At 37.3% G+C, this 25147-nt stretch overlaps 1 protein-coding gene across 12 annotated transcripts in view; it reads right to left on the bottom strand.

The window, feature by feature from the left end:
- Positions 1 to 25147, bottom strand: part of PTPRK (protein tyrosine phosphatase receptor type K) — a 402245-nt gene that overhangs the window by 23103 nt on the left and 353995 nt on the right. For 2 of the 12 annotated variants that reach the window (XM_051612998.1, XM_051613001.1), the window contains exons 14-20: positions 15287 to 15425; positions 14125 to 14166; positions 11946 to 11975; positions 8284 to 8444; positions 6102 to 6137; positions 3084 to 3095; positions 1759 to 1943 (exon numbers count right to left, since the gene is read on the bottom strand). In XM_051612998.1, coding sequence (XP_051468958.1) covers positions 1759 to 1943; positions 3084 to 3095; positions 6102 to 6137; positions 8284 to 8444; positions 11946 to 11975; positions 14125 to 14166; positions 15287 to 15425 — 605 coding nt within the window. Of the gene's footprint in view, positions 1 to 913; positions 952 to 1758; positions 1944 to 3083; positions 3096 to 6101; positions 6138 to 8283; positions 8445 to 11945; positions 11976 to 14124; positions 14167 to 15286; positions 15426 to 25147 lie in introns of those variants that run through there. The other 10 variants (XM_051613007.1, XM_051613008.1, XM_051613010.1 and 7 more) reach the window with 9 other exon arrangements.

Raw genomic sequence — 25147 nt, 5'->3', positions numbered from 1 at the left:
ATAAAAATGTTCCGAAAGAAAACATTCTGACCATTAATTTATCTCCAAAAATAACAGTTTAAAAGAACTTCCCTACTACAAAGTAAGCTCAGCTTTGCTCATTTGCTCTGGTCATCCAGACAGCACCATGGTACGGAAATGTATCTAGAGAAGGAGGGAGGCTCTCTCCTTTTGAGTGCTGTGGGTCAATAGGCAAGTCACTGAGGGACTCCAGAGGGATTTCAAATCCTGGAATTGCGAGAGGGCTAAACCTGCTTAGACATCCTTGCTACGGAGGAACAACAGTAAGCTGAGAAAACACAGGGAGACCGGTCACCCTTTTTACAAGACACCATAATACATAGCCTGTTTACTACAGCATTACATTGCTTTCCTCATGTTGCTTAGTTAAATGGCTTTTATCCCTACAGAGCCACCAGGAAGCCTCCTCTGCCAATGTTTATTGTTAATGTTGTTTTTCCTCATATCCCTCCCTCTAGCCACTAGCAAAATCATGCTACATTTTTGAACTCTTCTTAAGAGTCTGATCTCTCAGTAGTGATAGAGGCAGCTTTTATTGCTCCTTGGATTTTTCTTCGTTGCCCGTAGATATTTTACAGCTGTTGTAGGTCTATGCTATTCTTTCCTTCCAGATGCTCTCTCATCCTGCCTTGGGTAAGTTGGCTCTAGAAAGTACACAGTAGCCACGGAAACAAAACTTCAGTGCACACTCAGAAGCCCAAGAAAGGGCAATGATGTCATGTATGGAAACAGAAGAAGCAGCAAGTAGGAAAACACCTGATGTGCCATCAGGAACCACCCTCCCCCAGCAGTGGTTGACACTTGGGCTTAGCCCTGAAGTTTAGCAGAGCATAACAAAGTGTATTTAAGTAAAAGAGAGGAAAAGAGAATAATATTCTTTTAAAAACCACACATTTATTTATTCCAGTTCTTACGTTACAGTAGAGACAGCTGCAGAAAGGAGAGAAGGTTGAAAACTGAGTCAGAAGAGATTATTTAGAGAAAACTCATTTTAAACCTAGCTGTATTGCGTGCAACCTTGGCAGTGCCATTCCCAACTTTACTGTGTGTCCTGTCTGATATTCTCATCCCAAAGAATCACAACAAATTCAGAGATCAGAAGCAAAATGAATCTATACTCGTCTTCTGCCTCAAGTGCTGAGAAACTTTTTGCTTCCATTTTTATATTAAAGTTGTAAGTAGACATGTTCAGGCAAATCTAATGACATCATCAAGAAGTTATTAACCTCAGCACATCTTTACTGCTTCTCAGCTAGAGTTTAGCCTCACTATTACCCTACCGAGATGCTATAATAAATAATGAGAGTGCTTCCAGTCAGTGCTTCTTGCAAAAGCAGCCAGGTTAAACCTTTACCTTAAACTAATCCAGGAGACCTGTACTTAAGATGGCTTGGAAAACTCACGTAACTAATTACAGCAATTCAACTAAGAGGCAGCAACAAAAGGGTGGCAACTTCATGCAATACATCAAAAAGATTCAGTAGGGCATGTCTTCTTATGCCTTAAGAGTACAGACAATGTTTTTTACAGACACTTCTAAGGGCTCAGACCATTGGATTCCACTTTCTATTTCACTTTTTGATTACTTCTATAGGAATCTTATGCCTGCTTACCTGTATCTGTTTTTCACTTAAACCCATGATATTCAGTTGCATCCTTTTGCAATGCACTGCAAACAAAAGGCTGCAACTTTCAAAGCGATTTTTCCCAGCAAAAACCCACCGCTGAAGATCTCACCTCATACTCCTCTTTAAATCCATAGCTGTCAGAGGTCTTCATTAGGTTAATATGCTGCAGCAGATCTGCCACCCTGATGGCAGGGTGCAGCTGCCCAGTCTGGTATGGAGATTCTGTGCCTTCGCAGAGGTAACGGGGAACATCCAAGAGCCGGCTGGACTCTGCTGTTGCACTGTGATTTTCATCTGTTTTCACAAGAAATCAATGCATTAGGTACCTGCAGGGCAATAACACCTGCTGCTACAGATATAAACATCTATTCTCAACCTCTTCCCTCAAAAATGTCTCTAATTTCTGAGAACACAAAGCACTCCAGCACATAAATACTGTGAAGTACATAAAGGTATTTAACTGCAAACACATATAAAAGTTTGCAATCCTTCATCCTGCAATAAAGATGTCTGAAGGGCATTTTATTTGAAGCTACAAAACTTTATGACATTAATGTCTTTGGTAACTCAAGCCTCTATCACCCAAAGTAACTTTTTTAATGGCTAATACTAACAGCAATACTACATTTTAAACAATAAATTGGCGTAAGTCTGTAGTGGTATCAGTGCATCATTTGTTTAAAGCAAACAAACAGTAAATTGAGATCCCAGTAAAAAATACAAGCAATTATGCTACCACTTCAGAACACCATCTCCATTTAGGAAGACGAATCAGTACTTCAGAGTGGTCACTTCAACCCAGGTCTTTTCGTAGAGAGATGAAACTGTTTAGTGTGCTGATTTCAGCCACAGTTTTTGCTCTGCATAAACAGAGAAGTCTCCCCTACTGCCTATGTTATGCCAATTATCTTATCAAAATCAAACTTGCACGATCACATTTATTCAATGCCTCTGTGATTTATTTAGTTAGTTAGTTAGTTAGTTAGCAATCAGCTGTTCAAACAACTTTACAGAGGACGAAAAATTCTAATTGAAACCTTTTGGGAAAGTAGCTACTGAAATGAGAAGTGGTAGTTGATCCCTACTACATTTCTTTGAAATCAGTTTACTATTTTCCTTGCAAAGGAACCAGATTAGGAAGAAAAACACCCCAGGAAAAAAATATGAACACCTCAAGGGTTGAATTTCCTCCAATTCTACCAAAATACAAACCCTTTTAATGCCTCCTGAAATCAGATCTCCTAGTAGGAAACCCGATTCTTTGAACTGTCACACAAGTTGCTATTTCAGTACACTTATGCCTCACTAAACTGCCTAATAGCATGAGTGACATGCAGCAGTCACTTTTCATTGTAGTGTTATGGATTTTAAATCATGCACATTTCAAGCCACCTCAGGATTTGCAATTCTCTCCATTCCTTGCAGTATACTTACCAGTAATAGGCACTTTAACCCATTGAAGCAGCAAAAAACAATGAGTGAACAGAACATAAGAAATTTATTTCAGGACTATATTAGAAAATGACTAAAAGAAAATTATATTAGAAAGTTGTTAAAGCTTCACAATAGGTAACAATGAAAGCCATTTAAAAAATATAAGGGACACATTATTATGTCATCATTGTAATGATAGGGACTCGAGAAAAGCAAAATTGTCATACTAATGTAGAGCTAATGTACACAGAATGGAAAGTAGTGTTAATAACCTATTCATGAAGTAAAAGAAATGTAGCACAGCTACAAAGCAATAAGAACTTAATATAAAATAACATGTTCTGTAATTTAGAGCCCATGGAATTTTGCTCATCTCTAAATAAAACAAAGGAAAACTGTTTTGAGGTGCTGGGCCAAGTAAGGGCTACATGGAGATGGAGCAGACCAAATGATCTATTTCCGAAGTAACGAGTTTACTAGTATTCAAACCTTTCTACGTGGTGTGCCCAAAAGCTTGTCTACTTCACTATTTCAGTCCAAGCAACGAAAAAACATTACTTCTTCCAACTAGCATTGCTTTGCTTATACAAGGACACTATCATACCCAAAACACCATTACCAGTAGATAGAAATACAGACAGGAACTATTAAACTGTTCTTCAATTAATCCCTTGTCCTTGGCTGCTCACAGCTGCCTGTCCCTGCAACTGCCACAGTGTAGTGGCAATTAATAGACTTTGGAATATGCTTGAGAAGTATCAGCAGACAGTATCTATGTAGCTTGTAAGTGCCTGAAATAAAGCTAAAAGAGCCAAGATCTTAGAAGAATTTCAGGAAAAGACTAATTTTCTATGACTTTAAGTCCATTGGTAATTTGGGAAGTATTCAGAATTACTGAGTCTACTTCTTTGCTCTTTCAGGCAATAATGCTATTTCGCCACCCCTCATAAACTTCTTAAAACATCTGATTAAATTTCCTTGGGCCCAAAGTTGAAGGCTCCAACATTCAACTGCTCTGATGGTAAGAAACTTTCTAAGAAACTACTGTAGTCTACAGGATGGCATTTGCAACATTACCAAAAAGAAATGAGCAGAATATGACTTGATAAATCTCCCACACGGTGAGTATATTCCAGCTTAACAAAGACCAAAGACTACTCACAAATAGTGATTTGCTGTCAGTCTCAGAAAACACTTTACATGAAGATCTGCAAAGGCTCCTCCTGGGTATGCTTTCTATCAATATTTTTACCCACATCTTGCATAGTGGGCTAGAAAATACCCTGACAGTATACACAGAGGGCACTCAGCAGTAAGGCACCACAAGTATTTAACAAGTGAAAGATCAGATTTCAAAGTTATCTAGATTATTTGGGAGACAATGCAAAAAACCCCCAACAAACTGAATTAAACATTGAATGCAACATACTGTGTGTAGGAAAGGGAAGTCAAAGATATAACTACAAAATGGAGTAATGGACTGGGTAATGATAACTAGGTTTTAGCAGGTAACTCTATACCAGTCAGCAACACAAGTGCAACAAAAAAGACAAAACACAGTTTAGGTAGCAGGATCACTACAAGCAGGGCATGGGGGTACCTATTCCACTCAGCTCAGCATTGAAAATTGTACTAAGAACTGTACCTGATTTGGGACACCACAGTTAAATAATTCGACCTATGAGTTGTGAAGTGTTCAGAGGAAAAGAATAATAAGAAGTTTAAAAAACATCACCTACAAGATGATGAGTGAAAGAACTGGGATTAACTCAACTAAGAGAGAGACAATTGAGGAGACGTGAGCCTTTCAGTGAGTAAAGGACAGGATTGTAACAGCTCTCTGTATTTTCCATGAGTCTCTCAAAAGGAAATAGTTGAATTCACAGTAATGAGGATGTAGTCTAGATTAGTTCAGTTAGGGAAAAAAAAAGACTGAGCATTAGTAATAACTGGTAGTAACATTCAAATAGTAGTAACTAGTACTCAGTTAGAAAATTGAACTTTGGGTCTCAAATCATACTAACATGGATTGGAATTTAATTTCTATTTAGGAGGAGGAAAGCACTGGAACACACCACTGCAAGAGTAGAATTCTCTTTGCTACAAATTTTGAAAACACAGTGGACTGCCAGAAAGAGCCTATATTATTCACATGATGTCCCATCTCAAAATAGAGGAGGGATTAAACTGGGTCCAGGTCCCTTTAAGCTTTACTTCTAGAAATCTCTTCATATTCATGTCCACTTCTTGATATTTGTCTTTTATCCTAAAATAATCTCAGCAACTAACTGAAACTCAATACTGCACATTGCTTTTATCAAACCAAGAACTCAGGTACAAACTATATTTTTAGCTTTTTGTGTAAAAAAAACCAACAACCCTCTAACATATGCATTCCGTGTCAGATGTGACACAGGAGTAAGCAGCCTGGCCACTCCCAACATCTGTTCTTTTTACATTAAGTATGAAGTTCAAAAATTTTCTTGTTGAGGTTAACTGAAATATGTTATTAATATAGGCATACATATATCTGTATAAAATATCTGTACAGAACCTACAAAGCTGTTGTTTGGTTTTGGGTATTTCCAAAGTTTTTCCCTCTCTATTTCTATTTTCCTTCTCGTTATTTACTTAGAAAAATGAGCTTTGGGTGTCAAACAATGCTAATATGCATCTGCATTTTATTTCTACACATGTCAAGAGAGTTCTAGTTTCATGTTATTTCATTGCAACTCGTTTTGAATGCTCTGGAGAGAAAAGCTTCAGTATTTTCCTTTTACCTGTTTCCTCATTTATTCTTCACTCAGCATCGACTAAGAATAATTTATAATGAGAACATACAGTAATTTTTATTCTAAAAGCAGTGTCAGTTTAATTCTGAATTGATAAACTGAGTGTACAGTCATTTTCTGACAACAGCATAGCTATCTCTTACATAAAACAAGCTGTTTCAATGTTCAACCATGCAAGGAGATGAAACTCATGCAGGAATGGATAATGAAGGACTAGGGTCCTCACCTAACACAGCTGTCGGCACAAGTGGATCATTGGGCACTGTAGGAAAACAAAGCTCATGAAGAAATACATTACCTTCAATTTGTGTATTTTTTAAGAATAAAAACAATACACTTCAGTGTATAACCCAGTGATAAGTAAACCCCATTAATTTTGTTGCAACAGAAGAACAGAATGAATACACAGTTCCAGAAAGCATTCTGAATAAAAGAAGAATGAAAGGCAGTGATTTTGGACTTCAGAAATGTAATGATAAAGGCAAAGAGATTCTTACTGAAATGAAATAAAGACGAGATTACATGCAATTTAGTTTTTGAAAGGGCTCCTCCTTCACTATTGTTCTTTTGCTTCACAATAAAGGCTCACTTTCATAAAACCAACTAGTTTCCCTTTAAACTCATCCTCATGTAATACTTGAATAGCTCATCTCAAAATAAAGTGGTATTTCTTTAAAGTCTTCCAGGTAATTTAAAAAAAATTATACACATATTTGAAGTTAATAGCTTTTTTTTTTTTTTTATGTTCCATGCCAAAGAAATTGCTCTTAATAGGTATAGAAAAATTACAGATATACAGATGCAGATATCTGAATAAGATTAATAGAATTTTATAATTTGTTATCACAACTAGAACCGTGCAGATACAAATGCACTGTTTCTGACAGAAATGGTGGAATCCAAAATTTGGTTTTCTTCCAATCTGGAACAAAAAGTAAAAAAAAATTAACAACTCTGTGACAAAATTGAGCTCCAGTTCTCTAGCCATTTGCCTAACATTTTGTCACACAGCAGGCAATCCCAGAAGCTTGGAAGGTTCTTTGCCTCAGCACAGGCAATGGTCAGGAGAACTGAATGCTCCAACACCCAAAAAATCATGTACCTAGGACTCTGGAAAACAGTGATGCCAAACTTCTTTGCCAACCAAGCAGGACAGCTGTGGTGGCTGAGGCTCATGGGCTCTTGATGTCACCCCAGTCCATCTGAAAGGCTGTCCAAGTGCCTGACAGCCCCGGCTCACTAATAGCCACATAGGTTCCTGATGGATACTTTGCCTGGGATCCGCCATAACTCAGTCCAAACTGCATTATCTTTTGCAAACATGCTTCCACAAATTTCAGTGCCAATAAGACATCAAACTTTGGAGATTTTTCAAACAGTTCCAGCCAAAACTGTGTAGGAAAACTCACAGGCTGAATATTGAACTCCCATCTCTAACAGGTTATGAGACACTTAAAACGATAGCGCTCTGTAGTTTGGCAAGCTTCAGTAAATTGAGGAATAAACCTTCCTCCAAATTCCATTTCCCCTGCAACAATCATGAAAGAACCTAAGAGCTTAAAGGGATGCATTTTGCTCAAGCATGGTAAGTAGTATGGCAGGCAGGAGAAAGGAAACAGAGTGTTGTTCCCAAAGGATGGCAATTCACAAGCAGTTCAGGCTTCTCAGATCTGTATAACACCAAGGCACAAGTCCATGTGGCTGTGAGAAGGTCTGGGTCCTACCAGTTCCTTTGCAGAATTGTGTTCTTTTGGTAAATTACACACTAGTTTTAAAGTATTCAGAGTCTGCCAGTAGAGTATCTTTGGTGAAAGGGACAGTACAGATGCTGGGAGACAGGTGTGTTGGGCAGTGGTAGCTATAACCCAGACACTTAACATTCAGAAACCCAAACTGTCAAACTTTGTCAAAACCAGACAGCTGGCAAGACTACAAACCAAAAAGAAAAAAAAAAAAAGGAATACAAACATAGAGCAAATCTGCAGATATATTAACAAAATTGTTCCTAAACTTCATAAACAGCAATGAAAATTTTGTTTCCTTCTGTTATAATGTCCTTATTGCCAAAAGAAAGAAACTAATTTGGACCTCATATTATTATTCATTACAGACATGGTGTTGTGCAGCAATATTTAACATCCTGTTATTAAATATCCTCACAAGAGAAAACTCCATTTCAGATTTTAATTGAGACATTCCAGAAGTGTAATATTTTCCCTGGAACAAGTATCAACACATACTGAAAGTATATGTAGATATTTAAATAATTGGCCTCATACCAATAAAGATAGCATACAAATAAGCTTACTCAACCTTTGGGTTTAACCAGTGTTCCTAGAAAACCTGGATTGTTTTCCAGGTTTCTGTATTTGCCTATATTCCCAAGTACCTATCACTGTTGTACTTACATCTGGGACTGAAGTTATGAGAGTCCATAAATGTGATGGAAAGGGGATCCTCAGCATGCAGGGTGCTCTGGTCAGCGTAACTCCTATCCATTGCATTCACCATGTGTGTCATCTCCTGACGGGTGGTCCCCATGGCATCCTTGCGCTTCTTAGCAAGTTTGCTGCCCAGCCAAAAAAAATAAACCAAACCACCTTAATATTTGCTGAACATTGATGTCTACAGTAATAATGATCTATAATCCTGACTGACTGAAAAGTTTGGTTGATTTTCCTGTGTACAACTTTTCCAGCATGAAATTGATAAAACTATGCACCCTGCTATGAAAGAGTCGCAATCCTGTGCTTTCTGCACACACACACAAATGCTGCAATGGAAGTGCTAACTTACATACCCTGGTAATAATTTTTTTTTTTTCCTGCAGAGTAATTACACTAATAAAAACAAATTAGAGAATATAATTACATTTTAACTGAAATTATAAATAAGAAGCATCTGTGCATGCAGTTTGATCAGCCATCTCCATTTAAATCTGTGCTTTGATTTTATAAATGGGTAATTCATTCCCATTGCTTGCCTTGTTAGGAAAAAAATATTTAACCTTCTAAATTACTTTGTTAGTAAAAAAAACTATGAAATAACAAAAGAAACATAATTATTCAATATAGAGTCATATTACCTTTTATGTTAAAAGTTGTTCTTCCCACTCAGTACACCAGATACAACATGATACCACACTTTGTTTCTGATACTGAACTTCATTTATTTAAAAAACAAACAAAACCCCCCTCACCACTCTACCTTTTTATGCATTATGGGAACATCTTAAACTTTGACAGTAATGATCTTACACTCTGGATGTATCACAGTTAACCAGTAACCTAATCTGTACAACTAAACCCCCTGAATTAACATTCATTGCCCTTAAAATACACACTTTAGAAATATGGCTCAATTCTTTAATTTTGATGAAGAACTGGAAGGGATTTTCACCGTCTCTAGAAGTCAGATGGAAACAGATTTTTCTTATTATTTATTTATTTTTAATCATTTAAAACCTACTACTCTTAAAACATGTATCTCAAGTAGTAGGAAGAATGCAGAGCAACACAAAGTACGTTGGCTCTGCAGTAACCTGACATACGTTATACTGCTTTGAAATCTCCCTGTTTTCATCTGAAGCTGTGACTGCAGTACAAGAGAAAGCCAACCTGCTTATTTGAATAAATCTGACACCACAAGGGAGAAACACAATCGTCACTGAAAATACTGGGTTCTTGAAAATGTATGTTTGAAACACAGCTTCACAAGGTTTTTCTGCATAAAAGATCATCATAAATCCTGCTAACTGTTTAGACAGTGTTTATCTTACATTTCTCTGACTAAAAGGACTGCTTGGTCTTCCTCTGCTCTCTGATAACTCTATAATGTTCTGTGCCACACTCAAACAGTAGAAAGAAAAGAACAGTAATGTAAATTATCCATCTTTTTACTTGTTAAGTCCTGGGAACATCCACCAGAAAGGAACCTAGACCACTGTCTAGAGCAATAAGCATTCATGTGTTTCCACATTTAAAAATATGTTAAAGGATTGTTTCTTAAATTAATAGTCTTGGTTCACAATAAAGGGCCACAAAGTAGAGCATAGATGGACAAAACATTCCTGAAAATCACAAATATTTGTTCACCTATCAGCTGCATCTCCGTATTTTGTCCCCCCGACCCTTTTATCTTCCCCATTTCAGATAGACTCGTTGGAAAACCACTACTCAATAACCTCCTCACTACAAAAATCCCAAAGGTGGTCTCTAAACCTATTACCTTTTTATCAAACCCTTGTGGTGTACATGAGGGTTCTGTGTGTATCAGTTTTTCAGTGAGAACTGAAAAAACAGTGGTAGTTGCATGTCACCCATAAAATGGTTTCTTTTATATATTTACTCCACACATTCCTATTTCCTTAAGAAAAGTTGGTTTAAATTATACTCTTGGTTGAACAAGACCATCAGAACTTACAGAAGTGAAACTGGTTGAGCTTTATAACTAGTTCCCAATACTATTAAAGCTTTCACAAAACTGGCATTTCTAGTTCAAACTGCTTTTCCAAAGCCTTTCAGATAGTCTTTACAGAGAGAAGACTTTTCTACCATCACCTCAGAAATGGAACTAAGAAAAAGGCTATTACATCTCATCTCTTGGCTATATTAAGCCCTCATTTGAAGCATCACTTTGTAACAAAACTTGCTAGCTATGCTAAATAAATCAACAGCTAACAAGGCTTTCAAGTTATTAGCTTTTTACAGTAGCTACTTTCTAATACTTATGCTCTGTTTCAATTCCTAAAAAGGCCCAGTGTGTCATAGCAGGCAACCCAGACCTGCTGGGAGATGGGAGGACAGCTTCACTGTTCCGACAACTTCATTGTTTGACAGCTCCTGGCTCCCTGGGAGTTTGACTTTTCTCCTTTCCTTTTTCCCCATCCCTCACTCAGCTAAAGCCAGATGCAATCTATGCTTCATGATAGTTAAGCAAATGGTTAGGCTAAAATACTTGAGGCTGAGAGAAAGTGTAAATGGTTCTCATTATCTGCTCAAGGATCCAGTTGGGTGAACCTGTGCAGGTGGGTGTTTCAATGGGAGCTGGAGGGGAAAAGGGCTTCATCATAGGATGGAACAGTGCAGTTAATTATCTCGAGCTGACACAATTGTTATTTTAGAAGGAAATAATAATTTGTCACAATAAATTGGAGAATGGCAGTTAGCTAAGCCAGCTTAGCTTTTTATGAAGTTTGTTTAAAGAAGTCAGCTAATCTGCTTAAAAATGTGGAAAAACATAATCATCAGAAACCACCAGTTCATCAAAGCACTTGAGTGTATTCTTGGATCCCCTGTGAAGGGCTTTTAAATTCATTTAAAATTATGAATGTGTGTAACTGCTTTGCTTAATCACTGCCAAAACCTCTCATTTGGTAAACATGTTTTAAAAAAGGTCAATTTTGCTTCAGTGAAACAAAACTGTATGCAAACCAATGGCATAAAGTAAGATCCACTCTTTATAATGTGCATCAAAGCACCTCACAAGCAACAAATGCAGATCACCTCACAAGAAATACTTTTGTAAAAAAATAATATTAAAAAAAAATAAGAAAAAAAGGTTGATACCCCAATGACAGGCGTGTTACTCTGCTATCGGTAGGGCAGAGACCTTAAGTATAAAGGTTTGGCTTCTGCCTACAATCCGTGTAGAAAAAGTGGTGTACAGGATCACTCCTGGTAACTATACACTAAGAAAGAATAATTTATGATTTACAAGCACAGTTCTCTAGCTAGAAAATGGGTTGTTTTTTTTCTTTAGTGTGATGTGTCACTGTGAATCATAATGCAAATTAAATTATGATTACAATAAACTAAAATGATAGTTATGGGAAAAACTGTAGCAAAAAGCAAAAGACTCAATATACAGTTAGAAATACAATATCCCTTTAAAAAAAACCACAGGGTAAGAGTAAGGTAACAACGATACAAGCAATTTCTCAAGCCTGAGAATAAAGAATGGTAAGGATCAATAAAACTTTAGGAAAATTATAGGCTGTTTTTATTTTTTTAAAAAGGGATACTGCATCTTTAAAACATGTAAAATAGTAAGTCACCCGTATTCTACTTACAGATAGTAGGAGTAAGAATAGTAGCTCCTCCTGGCAAGCAAATCACAGACAGTGGAAAAAGAGAAGCAATGGTGAATGAAAAGCGTGACTCTGTCACATTCAGTAAAGCAGAGAAATGTGCGTTAAAAAAAAAAAAAAAAATTGAAAAATTAATGTTTCTTTGGTTAGCATTTCAACTTGCTCATGCACAAACTAGACTTCCTTTGCCGTGCAATTAAAAAAAAATACACTAGCATAAAAATTAATTTTTTTAGAAAGATCACTTAAGAAAATTACATGCTGAGATTTCATTTATTGCCAAAAAAATTGAAAATTAAATGGACTGTGTATTTTCAACATGCAGTTAAGCATAATATAATGATTACCACCTAGATGTCATGACAAATGAACAGCTGTGTACAAATCTTGTGCAGTAAACATGCCTTTTACTTTTCAGTTACAAAAACTCAAGATTGCATTCATAAATACATTTAATCAGAAGACAAATTTCAAGTAATTAATTTTAACATCTTTATTAGTACACAGGTGTATACGTATATGTTTGTATGCGTACTATATGTAGCTATATGAGTACACACATTTCAAAGGATGCATGTTCACAACAGATACGTGTGTACTGACATATATACCACACATTTCCTGGATGCAAACATATTTTTTTCTATTTTAAAATCCTATAATTGGAAATGCTGATGTAGTCATGCTAAGCATTAAAAATATGGAAGGTAAACAAATGGAAGGAAATGAAGGACATTTGGAAACAGTCCAACAATTACTCAGAAAACAAAAACGACATTGCTTGTTAAAGATGCAGTATCCCTTTTCTTAGTTGATTTGATTACTGCAGTAAAACTCTGTAAGAGCTGTTAAGAGCTTAATTCCGGAAAACTTCAAACCAATTTGTACAAAATGATCAGGCAAAGCCTAAAACATCTCAAGCTCATGAACAAAACTGCTTAGTACTCTGTTTTTCAATCAAATGTAATGCTGCATTTAATCAGACTGAGATAGTGATGGCTGTGCATACGACTCAATAAACCAATGCAAATGCAGAAACCATTGTTTTATAGACTTTTCTGTGTCATAAGCTATGGTCAATTCAAGTACCAAAAGGGATACTACATGATGGATCACTGAATATGCACACTACGGAAGATGATTCAAATGGATCGGTTTTCAGTCCCACCACAACTAAGTGAGGTGTCTTTATGTATGTGTGAATGTGTCAGGGTTTTTACAGCTGTTCCTTGGCTTCACTATGTGGATTTGGCCCTGATCCACTAGACAGGCTGATTTAACTCAGGTATACAAAGGTTTTCTATGCTTTTTGTAGGAAGCCTTGACTAAAGCTAGCATTAAAAAAAAAAACCTGCCCACTTTCCCTAGGCAGAGGGGAGGGCATGGCACACCTTTAACATACACCACAGACAACCAATTAAACTATCATGATGAAGAATTGCCAAACATTAAAGATTTGTTAAACAGGTTAATTTCTCACCTATTTTGAATACAAAAGAGTACAGGCGTTTAGAAATGTTATGTGCTTTACAATGATGATCAAGTATCATTCCTAAGAGGGTACTGACTTCACAGGTTCAGAGGAGGGAAGGGGAAAAAAGGGGAAATTTTAAAATAACATTTCACTGACATGTTTGATTTACTTTTATCAAACAATTCAAAAGGGAAAGTAAGAGTCTAAAAGGACTCGGAATGCAAGAGGTAAAAAAGGATATGAGAAATGAACACATTGAATTTTAAGCTTTTTGTTACCTGCAAAACTAGTCAATCCCATCTGGAAGAGACTGGCATTATAAACTGGTAGACAGTTTCTCTCTCTCTCTCACACACACACACACAGAGTCCTCTATTATATGTAAGGAGCCTGCTGCAACACGTGCTGAGAAGATGATCATCCCCAGCACATAACTTGCAATAAAGCTATAAAATAGAGAGTTCTCCCTGAAAGCTGAAAACCAACCTTTTTTTCTTGTTTTTCAAAACCTGTGTAAATAATGAAAATTGGCTGACTGTATGTGTTGTTTTTTTTTTCATATGATGAGTTCTACCTTTTTGCATATGTGTTAATTCTCAACCACAGAGGTAAACAACAGAGAAAAGTAAAAACACTTTTGGGAAAATCACATATGTAGCTAACTAACACAGAACACTATAAGCATACCTAATGTTTCTAATGCAGATGTTTCTTCTCCAAGTTATATATCTCCAGGGATAATTGTAAAGAGGCAATAAATTAAAAAAATCTAATGCAAACCAGCAATTATAACATATAGAATTATCTTAGGTACAATTTAAACTTCTTTTTCCTTAATCTTTAAAAAAAACACAGCAAGCTGCATTTCAGAACATTTGCAACATTTACAAATACACTTTTTATTAAGACTTCTGCAAAAGGCAAGGGAATGCAATGCACAAACCACTGAAGGACAAAGGTCTCATTCTGCCCAGGAGAAAGCAGGTTGTGCCCTGCGAAGGGGACCTGCCAGGGAGGGGGTGCACAGAAGGAGAGAAACAGGCTTTGGTGCTATAACTACCCATATACAGAGCTGTACTGGGAACTTTTATGCCAGGTTAAAAGAGTTGCAACTACTGGGAAGTCGAGACTTTTAAAAACCGACGGAGCAAAGGGTAGCACAATTAACTACAGGTAGCTACATTCAGATGTAGAGTTAGCATAGTACATCGCCAGAAGATGGCGATATTGCTTACAGTCCAAGAAAGCACTGAAAAAATTAACATTCATTCAAATTAATACACTTTAAAACAATTTCATGCACTAAGGACTCACTAGATAATTTTACAGCGATGTGGTATGACTTTTAAGAAAAAACTCCAAGTTTACAAGAGCATAAATAGAGGTATAAAATGACATTATTTTGCAAGTTGGATAACATACAAATAACTCATTAGAGCTGCATATAGAAAATCAAATTCATTAGGTGATCACAACAAGAAAAGTGCAGTAAGTTGTTCCTTTTTTCTTTGCTTAAAAAAAAAATAAAAATAAGGTACCATGACTTTCAATTCCAGCCATTTTAATATTCTGTACATTCCTCCAACATCAACTCAAAACTACTTAGAAATAAATGAGAAGATGTATACCTACTATAGGATCCCAAATATATAGAAATCCTCTCTTTAAATCTATTATAAGAATCACAGCAAAAAAAACCCAACAGGAAACACTAAGAACTCATCCAAAAACTGCTGTGAGCTACTGCTCCTGAAACTTTTTTTTTTTTTTTGAAGACCTGTAAAATATACCCATTTAGTTACTGCTTGATATGGAGGAAAAATGGGATCAGCACAAATAGTTTTCTTACCTTTTTTTGACGATCAATATGACAACAAGGAGAAGCAGGATGAATACCAGAATTCCAGCACTTATTCCTGCTATTTTCACTACTCGATCTGTTTGTTTAGCTGGATCTGGAATCACTTCAGGCTCTTCTGTTGCTGCTGCTAAAAGAATAAAAAAAGAAGTTGCTTAAATGTGTAAGCACTAGAGACAAGAAAAGCATCAATGGTTGTAATTTCCAACTTAGGTATGTGCTTCAATACCATTGCCAGATTACACACATGTGCATTACATGCACCATATGTGTTTATACATCCACATATATGTATATAGAAACACTAAAAATTTCAATCTATATGCCATACATTTACAACACCAAGTATATTACCACATAGGAGTGTGTACAGGTGCATATATTTTTTTTCCAAAAATCTTGATGGATACAGAAGTGTATATGCATCTGGATTTCCAAACAAGTTACTGTACTACAAAGCAGAAGACAAAGCAAAGGCAATCTATCAACTAAATCACCATTACTACCTTTAATGTTATCTTTTCAGGTATTAAGTATGGAATATTTAACACTGAGATTATATTAAGTCACAAACAGTAAAATAAACTCTCTTTTCCAAGCCACAGACAGCACCCTAAACTCTAGTCCTTCTCTCATCCATGCAATTTCAGTCCACCTTTGTATATGAATTCACCTTACAGTATATAGCCTTAGCACTGCCTTCTACTGGGAATTTTGATTCTCCAAATAAGACCACTCACAAAGCCAAGCATAATGTCAGCAGTAGTTTTATTTCTGCTTAGAGGCCTTAGAAAAAAAAATCTACAGAGATGGAACCACTCTGTAACACAGCTGGGTGGGCTGAGGCTGCAGGTGACAGCAGAGAGGAAACCAGGATACTCATGAAAGCACACAGCCATTCAGTCTGCACCTCTCTGCATCACAGCCTGGCTTACAAAGGATCAGGAACACAGGCTTTTTCAGCCTGGCACAAATATCAAAAAACATAAATAAGTTTCAGCCAGGGGTAAAATTCCATGAGGCGGTTACTTGTAAAATAGGAAATGCTATTCAGTTCTCTAGTTCTTACTTTCTAAGGCTGAGGCTTAGCACTTTGCCTTTCCCCTGCTCACAGGCACTGCCAGGTCTGTGTGCTTGCTTTCTCTTTTGCTGACCCTTCCTCTCTCACTCACCAGCCAGCATGCAGGAGATGCCACTTAACCTCTACCTCCTCACAGCAACTGCATGTGGAGTAGTTACAAGCTGTTGGTGTCATTATGCCTACACCGTTACACAGAAAACACCTTTTACTTTGAAACTAGAAGGCTTCTCAACAGACAACCAAAACCAGAATGAAAAATGAGGTGAAGTCACACCAGACAGAAACTATCATTCCCTCAAAAATCTGCTCCATGGGCCTTTTAGAAATCCAGTGTAGTCAGCACCAGAGATAATTGGTATCTAACACTTTCTAGTTTTAACCATATTTCTCAGACCATTTCTACTCAGGTTTCATGTGTATTACCTTTTGAGGGAAGAATCATGCTGATGTTTAAAATCACTCTTTATTACTTGTTTCTGTAACCTCTATCTCAGCAGAATCTGAACCACTTAGTAACAACTTACCCTCAGAACAACCTTTTGAGTTGTGATCTCTTCCAGACACCCATGCAAGAACTAGGCAGACAGTGAGAAATCTAGCAGTGCTCTGAATGTAAATCTTAATGATTAAGGCTTCAACATCATAATAATCTCACTTTCCAACAGCTTGAACCCTATCTGTTGAGAAATACTAAATGCTTCCTCCTTTGTGTAAAGACATGTCTACATGCACACTTGCATACATAAACTGTGTAGGCTCAAGACTATGTATTTTATTTGTAGTATGTATGTTGTTGAGGTGTCCAGGGCTGAGAGATCAGTGATGTATGTGTAGCTGTGTCCATACAACACATGCTCACACACAAACTAGAATTAATTCCAGATACACATACAATGCTGTCTAACAGAGGAAATGAGGGAGATGACTTCTGAGATGGAACTAGAAGTTGTTCAAGATCTTCAATGCTTAAAATGAATCAACTCCCAGTCTACTATTAGCTGGGCTGGATGTGACAAACACAAATGAACATTTGGTAAGCAGTAGATCCAAATGGCCAATCAGTAGAGTCAAAAGATCAATCAAAGCTAAAATAAAAATAGCTTTATATGCCAATGGGGAAAAAAACCCAACAAACTCCTGTCTGCTGTATGAAGTACTGGGAAACAGCAAGGACATGGGAAGGGTAGACAGGGGAGCATGCAGGAGCAGGATAGTCACTGTGTCTGGAATTGCCATGAGTGCAATGTGATCACAGCTGGGTATCTCTGACCTAGCAAAATAAGAATTACTCAAGCTGAAAAATAACTAAGGCTTGAGCAAGAGATACAGTTGTGCGGATGGAGATTTAAGCCTATCTTTGAGAGATTTCAGCATATGAATCCCAAGGACTGGATGTGACCTGAAGATTGACTTTGAAAGTTAAAGGCTCAAAAATACATCCAAAAGTACAAGCTCTGGGCCTTGATCAGGAGACTGGCATTTTCACAGGGTATTAATGAGAGAGGAGAGAGCAGAGGGAAAAGAATGAGAGACCCATCTCACACTTCCTTAGAGAAAGATAGAACCCTTCCTGCTTGATAGAGCAAGCTGCAGTGTAGGTGCTTCTCACAGTCATATTTAAAATTATTGCTTAGCAACTCACAATGTTATTTCATTCAGAAAAGTTACCTATGAGAAACAACTACAGACTTCTCAAAAAATCTGAGGGGAAAAGCTTTAATGCTGCTTATGAGATAAAGCTAGTGCCCACTGGAAATGCACCATGGAGTCCTAAATGAGGGGAGAAAAATTATATTGAATATTCATAGACTAAGCACATAACCAGTGGTTGAGACCCCGATATCCAAAATGATAAAATCTGTGGGCAAAATGCTACCCCTCTCCCCAGTATCAACAGAAAAATTGCCTTAGACTTAAATAAAGCCTGGCTTATTTTCCAGCAACAGTTGTCTCGACTAAATGTTACATTAGGGGAATATATGAAAGCAATTACAGATATAAGTTACACTGTAATTTATTTTATATGTATATGCACTGTATGCAAGGAAGTATTTTATTTTGGGGAAGCCGTTGAATGTAGCATAGATTCATTTCATGAAACTTATGAATTGGAAAGTATTTCCTATTACTTGTGTTTTAATTTTGATAGTCCAAAGTGCTTTCTAATAAGGATGTGTGAGTTTATGTATTCACAACCAAAGGATACAAACATAGAAACCATGTGCCTTTGTGTTAAACTTATGTGTCCAAGTCAGCGTCTCTTGGTTGCTGATTGCACAAGGACTACCACATCAAGTGAAATTCTGTTTTCTCTGAGAATTTCCTTTGTCCATCCTCTAGACTACAAGACTGTCAGGATTTTTCTTTCTCTAAAGTGACTCTTCTCTAGGTTGAACTGCTGGTTTTGCCAAAAATAGCACTGCATCTAACCAAGGTTTCACCACGGGAAAATCTTGCCTAGCCTAGCCAACCTTCTGTGATGGAGTGACTACATCAGGGAACAAGGGAAGAGGTACTGATGTCATCTGTCTTATCCTATGTAAGCCTTTGACACACTCCCCCAAAACACCCTTATCTCTAAATTGTACATATACAACAGTTAAAAATGGAACTATTTTCATAATTTGATCTAACGTCTGTATATTTCTAAACAAGATAAAAACAGTCTAGAATATTTAAGTTATAAAAACATCTGCTTTACTAATTCCTAACATTCCTTCTTAGTAATCTAGTCCTGCAATAATCTTGCACTGCAGACTGTATTAAAAGGTAATTTATCAATTCAAAAAAGAACTTTATGTGGTAACAGAATGATCATCATATGAAAATGGACTCTTTATTGGTTATTAATTCCTTTGGCCAGCCTTACTCTAGTACGTCTTCAATTAAGTGTTAATTTTTACAATAACCTTGCATAGTCCTATATTTTTCACAAGTAAGTCTAAGAAGAGATAATCCTACAGTTTTCAAGCACTGCAAAGTCATCTTGCATAAAATTTGTAAGAAGAATTTCTGATCTGAAACAGAGAATGAGCTACACTCTCCCCCACCCCCCAACCCCCCCCAAGATTAGCTGCCTACACAGAAGACTTAGCTCTAGATTTGGAGGAGAACACTGGATTTAGCAATTAATCCACTTGCCTATCTTTGGACCTAACTAACAGTAATAGAATCATATTCCACAGTCCTATTCTCAAAGTTAATAAAATAACTGGATCCAGCCATTCTGGCTCTGTATACTGTCAGTAACAGTCACCATATGAAAAACAGTTTTCATTGTTTTCATAGATACTTAGGGACAACACTCCATCAGTTGGCTTCTGTGATCAATAGCATGAAGTTCAACTGTGAACAGCACTAAATTAGACTAGGATTGCTAACACTCTCAGAGACAGCAAAATTATAAACAGTTGGTGAGGCAGAGGTCCATCTTAGTCGCATAATTTACTGATGTACCTAATCCCTCTAATTTTTTTTATCATCTTTTTAATAAAATACACCTAAAAATCCATCACTCACTTCTAAAATTGAGTGTTTGCGTAACAGTCATACTTTATTCTTGAAGTATACCATACCATAAGGAATCCAGTCACAGCATATATTGCTTTCCTGTCTCTCCTTCCTTCCATTGCTCAGAATTTACACACAGCCTTGCAAAACTTGTCCGAGAATTTATGAGACTCAGCACAAAATCTATTTTACCTATACCTTCCCAAGGTAGGTGTTGGAATCAAGATAATTATATTCTACTCGCTCAACAAAATTACTCAAGCAGAAAATTCTGGTAAGATTTCTCAGGGCTGCTTGCATGGTATCACTTAGAGAGCAGCCAGTCTTCTAAAAGACAGCTTTTAAATCAGAGGTTTTGAACAAGATCTTATACGTAAATTTCTCACCATTCCATTTGACTCTCTTCACATTCACAGCACTTTATGCTGGGTTTCCTTTGTGTGAATGAGGGAAGAAACTGTTTTATGCATGATTAAAGCTGCCATTTTATTACACTGCATTTTCTTTGAATGCTAATTTCTGTTTGTGGCAGATCTTTGAATTCTCACAAACTGGTGCTATTGCTGCATAGCTTGATATTCAAAGTAGCTCTGCTCAAGATGATCTGTTCTGCACCTTCGTTATGTGGCATTCAAAAACTTAATTAAAAACAGAAATGACGTCTGAATGAGTTCAACAAGGTAACATCAGGATAACATCTAATGAAACTGGAGTTCCAGCCAGCTCTGGCAATATGTCACTCTACAACCTGAGAAAAGGGCTCTTGGAGAAGCTGAGTGAGATATTCTGGTTAATATTTTCTTTTAGACTGGGCTGTCTTGTGTTTTAATCATCTGCCCAGAAAGAATGTTCCAACTCCATCAGTTTTGTTACTGCTTTGCTGGAATGATTATCATCATGCAATTAAAGAAATTTTTAGAAGTCTGAAAGTTAATTAATAAATTCAAGTTCAGAGAGAGAAGATCCGTAACCCTTTTTAGCTTAATTGTGTAAAACAAAATAAGACAAAAGTCTCAGCTGATTCTATTTGACGAAAATACTTGAATGTGCTTTTGCAGGTATGGGGGAGATGGGATGTGCAACTTCTTTCAGCAAACTGTGCACATGGTTCATGAGGTCTTACACATTTCCCCATGTGAGTCAGTTTGATACATTACTGACCTCTCTTTAAGACTTTTCTTTTTTCAGGCTGAAAGCTGGAGATACATTTCCTGGGAAAGGAATCCCCCATGATGCTCCTGTCTCTATGGTTTCCAAAGAGCTTCCCTCTTGGAGTGCAGCTTCTGGGAGATGAAGGCATGCCAGAAATTCACTAAGGTTTGGGTACATCTAAGCTGTTGCTTCCAAGAGTCTAAATTAGGGTAGCATAATTAAAAAGAAAAATTGTATTTGACTATGAACCAAAAATGTAATTCCTGGAGCTGTGCTTTGAAGTGTCAGGTTCATCCCTGTCACCATGGTAACTAGGGTCCATGGATGGCTCAAGGAAAAGAGCTCAACAGGCTCTGCCAGTGAAAAGGGGGATGCCCAGCATCACCAGCCTCTTCTGTGTGTGGGTCCTGAAAGAGGAGAGTCGTGAGGTGATGCTTAGATAAAACCTGCTCTCTCACTTTGTATTGCAACATCCTGTGCCTATCTTTGTCCTCATGTGTGTCCCTTGCTGGGGGAAAGGGAGAGGCATCACAGATGCTACCAGCTGTGTCTTGAAGAGGGGGTCCTCAAGGCCCCAGAGCTTTGTGATATAGTATGAAAAAACTGGATAGTACTGTTTTCTACATAAAAAGTCATTGCTGCAGAAACAGATAGAGACATTGTTTCATGGGCCCCTACAGCTCCTTCTGAAAGAGCTTTTTGATCCTTCTTAAAAGATGGCTTACGTGGAAAAGCAAAATAAATACAGCTTCAGGCTAACCTCAAGTCAGATTTGGGATGGTATAAAATGCTGTCGAGGTACAGCAAGTTCCACAGGTAGCTCTGCACACAAATATGGTACCAGGTAAACAAATAACTCCCTGCTTACACATCCTCCTTCCAGATAATGCAGAAAAATAGCCTGAGCTTATGCTACTGGAAGTTTTTTAAACCATGAACATGCAGATTATAAATATTTATAGACATTCTTAATTAATTAAGCAAACTAGCAAAGCATATCTTGCTATATAATAATGAGAAAGCTACCTGAAAATTCCAGTATATTATCATAAAATCATAGAATGGTTCGGTTTGGAAGGGACCTTAAAGAACACCTAGTTCCAACCCCCCTCACACTATACCAGGGTGCTCAGACCCCCATCCAACCAGCCTTGAACACTTCCAGGGATGAGCCATCCAAAACTTCCCTGGGCAGCCTGCTCCTGCTTCCCTCATAGGGAAGAATTTCTTCCTACTGCCTAGCCTAAATCTCTCCTCATCCAGTTCAAAGACATTACCCCTTGTCCTATCACTACATGCCCTTGTAAAAAATCCCTCTCCAGCATTTATATATAACAGACCAGTCCTGATGGGTATTGTTTAGCCCTCACAAGTGGAGATCCATATTGTTTTGATAAGTGATATATAATAATAATTAAATAATCAATCCCATCTTTTCTACTCTCAAGCACATTCAGATCAGTTGATGGCCTGGTACTATTTCAGTAGGAAACTTCAAGGAACACAGAATCAGGTGAACCAAGTGTCTTCTGCTACCAGTGACTGACCAAAAATTAATGAGGACTTACTCTTTTAATGTTCCACTGAGAAGTAATTTAACTTCACAACTACTTTGAAAACAGTAATGGTAATGAATTTAGAACCAAATATGAAATAGTTGACCTTAAAAGATTCAGAAGTATCAAGTGAAAAAAGTGCTGAATGCATTTGCCTCACTAACTGTGAAACCTTGGACACGTGCAGGTGAATGGAGCCAAAGTAGGAACACTGCTGAGGAGACAATGTTCCAGCAGCACTCTGTCCTGCTGTCCACAGGTCACACTGAAAGAGCAGATCAGTGCCTTCAATACACTTCTACTACATCTGCCACTAAGATGTACTACTAGTACATACACTTTGTGGACAGGACAAAGGGCAATGGGCAGAAGCTGGAGCATAGGAGGTTCAAGGTAAACAGAAGGAAAAACTTCTTTACTGTGAGGTGACAGAGCACTGGAACAGGCTGCCATGAAAGGCTGTGGAGTCTCCTTCTCTGGAGACTTTCAAAATCCATCTGGACAAGTTGCTGTGTGATCTGCTGTATGTGATACTGCTCTGCTGGGGTCTGGACTAGATGATCTTCAGAGGTTTATTCCAACCCTGACGACTCTATGACTCTATAATGCAATTATAGGATTCAGCTACAGGGAATGAAGATGCTCAGTGCATTTTATAATCTAGAGGTTGTAAGGTTTCTGATTTGCAAGTTATTATCCTAACACAAGAGATAGATCCTTATGTAGAAAAAACTAAGCTAGCTTTAAACAAGCTGGCACAGTGGCACAGCTGAGTCCCCAAAACACAAAAAACTCTGGGTGAACACAAATGACAACTGTGACAAGGTATTTTACACAGGGGTGGAAGCTGAAGTTACATTGCCAGCTTCTAGTCCAGTTGTTTTAACTGGGAAAGGACGCAAGATATAAAAATGTGAGTTAAGACTTCTGAAACAGCACCTCTGAAAGCAAAGAGAGAACTTCAAGGGCAGAGGAACATGCCCTTCCCAGTGTTGCAGCAGCACTGCCCAAGAAGAGAGGAGGCTCGTCCTGGCTTAAGCACATTCCTCAGACTAGGCAGAGCTCTCCTTGCCTTTGCAACCATCAGCTCTGAAAGGTACAGAAGACATAATGTAGCTGAGTTTACACAGTGGAAATGTATCCCATGGATAAATTAGAGTCTATTCATTAGTCTATTTGACACCTGAAAATCCATGAGACTATTTCTTCTCTCACCTTCTGTCCTGCCTTACCTTGAAAACAAACAGGAACAAACCTTTGAAAGGAATCAGAACACTTTATTTTGTGGATTTGGTACTGTGTTTTTTCCGTCTTTCAAGTTCCCTCTCAGTGCAAAGGCTGAAAAAAATCCTAATCTATGCCAGAACTCAGGTTTTGGAAAGCTACAAGGATCTCCTCAAATGCAAATTGTAAACAATACTAGGTGTCTTTGTTTCAAAATGCTAGGTCTCATCCCAAAACAGCAGCATGTTTGATATGTTGGAGAAATTATGAGAAATATCTAACACAATTTTTTTTTTTTTTTTAATCTGGTCAATTTTCTGTCTTGGAAAAAAAATCAGTTTTTAGAATGAGACCTTCTTGAGCCACTTGATACAATTCTTTCAACTGCCAATACGCAAGTAGAAATCTAAAGCCTCAATATTTTCTCACTGCAAAGGTACTAACAGATCTTGAAAATGATACAGAAAAAAACAGTTGTATAAATACAAAACATGAATGCTCCAAAGAATCAGCCTGACACAATGGAGTTTAAAACACTATTCCTCCCTGTTTTTCTGGACAGGGGTATTGCTCGAGAGCAATCCCCTAACACCTTGATCCACCTCCTGACCATAACCACTTAATGACAACTTGCTGGATGGACTGTTACCATTTCTTATGGTCACTGTGATTATTTCCAAAGTACAGCAGATCTGTGCTTAGATCTGTTATAGCATTTTTCCCCCAAGAACAAATAAAGGAGACCAGCCTTTTGGTAATGAGTACATTTATGAAATAGGTTGTTGTTATTTTTGTTGTTGGGGTTTTTTTGTTGTTTATGGGAAGGGTGGAGGGGGAGTGTTAGTATTTGGCCACATTACAAATTAATCAACTTTCAAGTTCCAGTCTGCACAGCCTGCTTTCAGAAACGTGTTTTTAAAATAAATTCTCATTTGATGTTACAATTATTAAATTTCAACAATGCAAAACACTGCATTAAGAAATGACTTGGTTTTGACAATGACTCCTATGTGGCTTGTTGGATCAAAATTAAACCTGAGAAGGAAATCACTATAAAAGTGATGTTTGATAACAAATATACAAAATACCTCATCTTTATGTCCCTTTCCACCAGGTTACATATAAGAAGTTTAGCAGAGAAAGTACACTGCAATGATATATTTTTTATATATGCAGACAACATGGTTTATGGGGAAAAATACAACCCTCAAATGTCTCAAGTTCCATTTTGCTGTATTTATTGAAAATAATATTGTGTGAATTAATTCTCCTAATTTAAGGAACTATAAAACTGTAAGAGAGAATTTACTGTTAGTGTAGGAGCTGCAG

Source organism: Apus apus, chromosome 3 (assembly GCF_020740795.1).
Source record: "Apus apus isolate bApuApu2 chromosome 3, bApuApu2.pri.cur, whole genome shotgun sequence".
Taxonomy (NCBI): domain Eukaryota; kingdom Metazoa; phylum Chordata; class Aves; order Apodiformes; family Apodidae; genus Apus; species Apus apus.
This window is presented reverse-complemented; position numbering and strand designations above follow the sequence as displayed.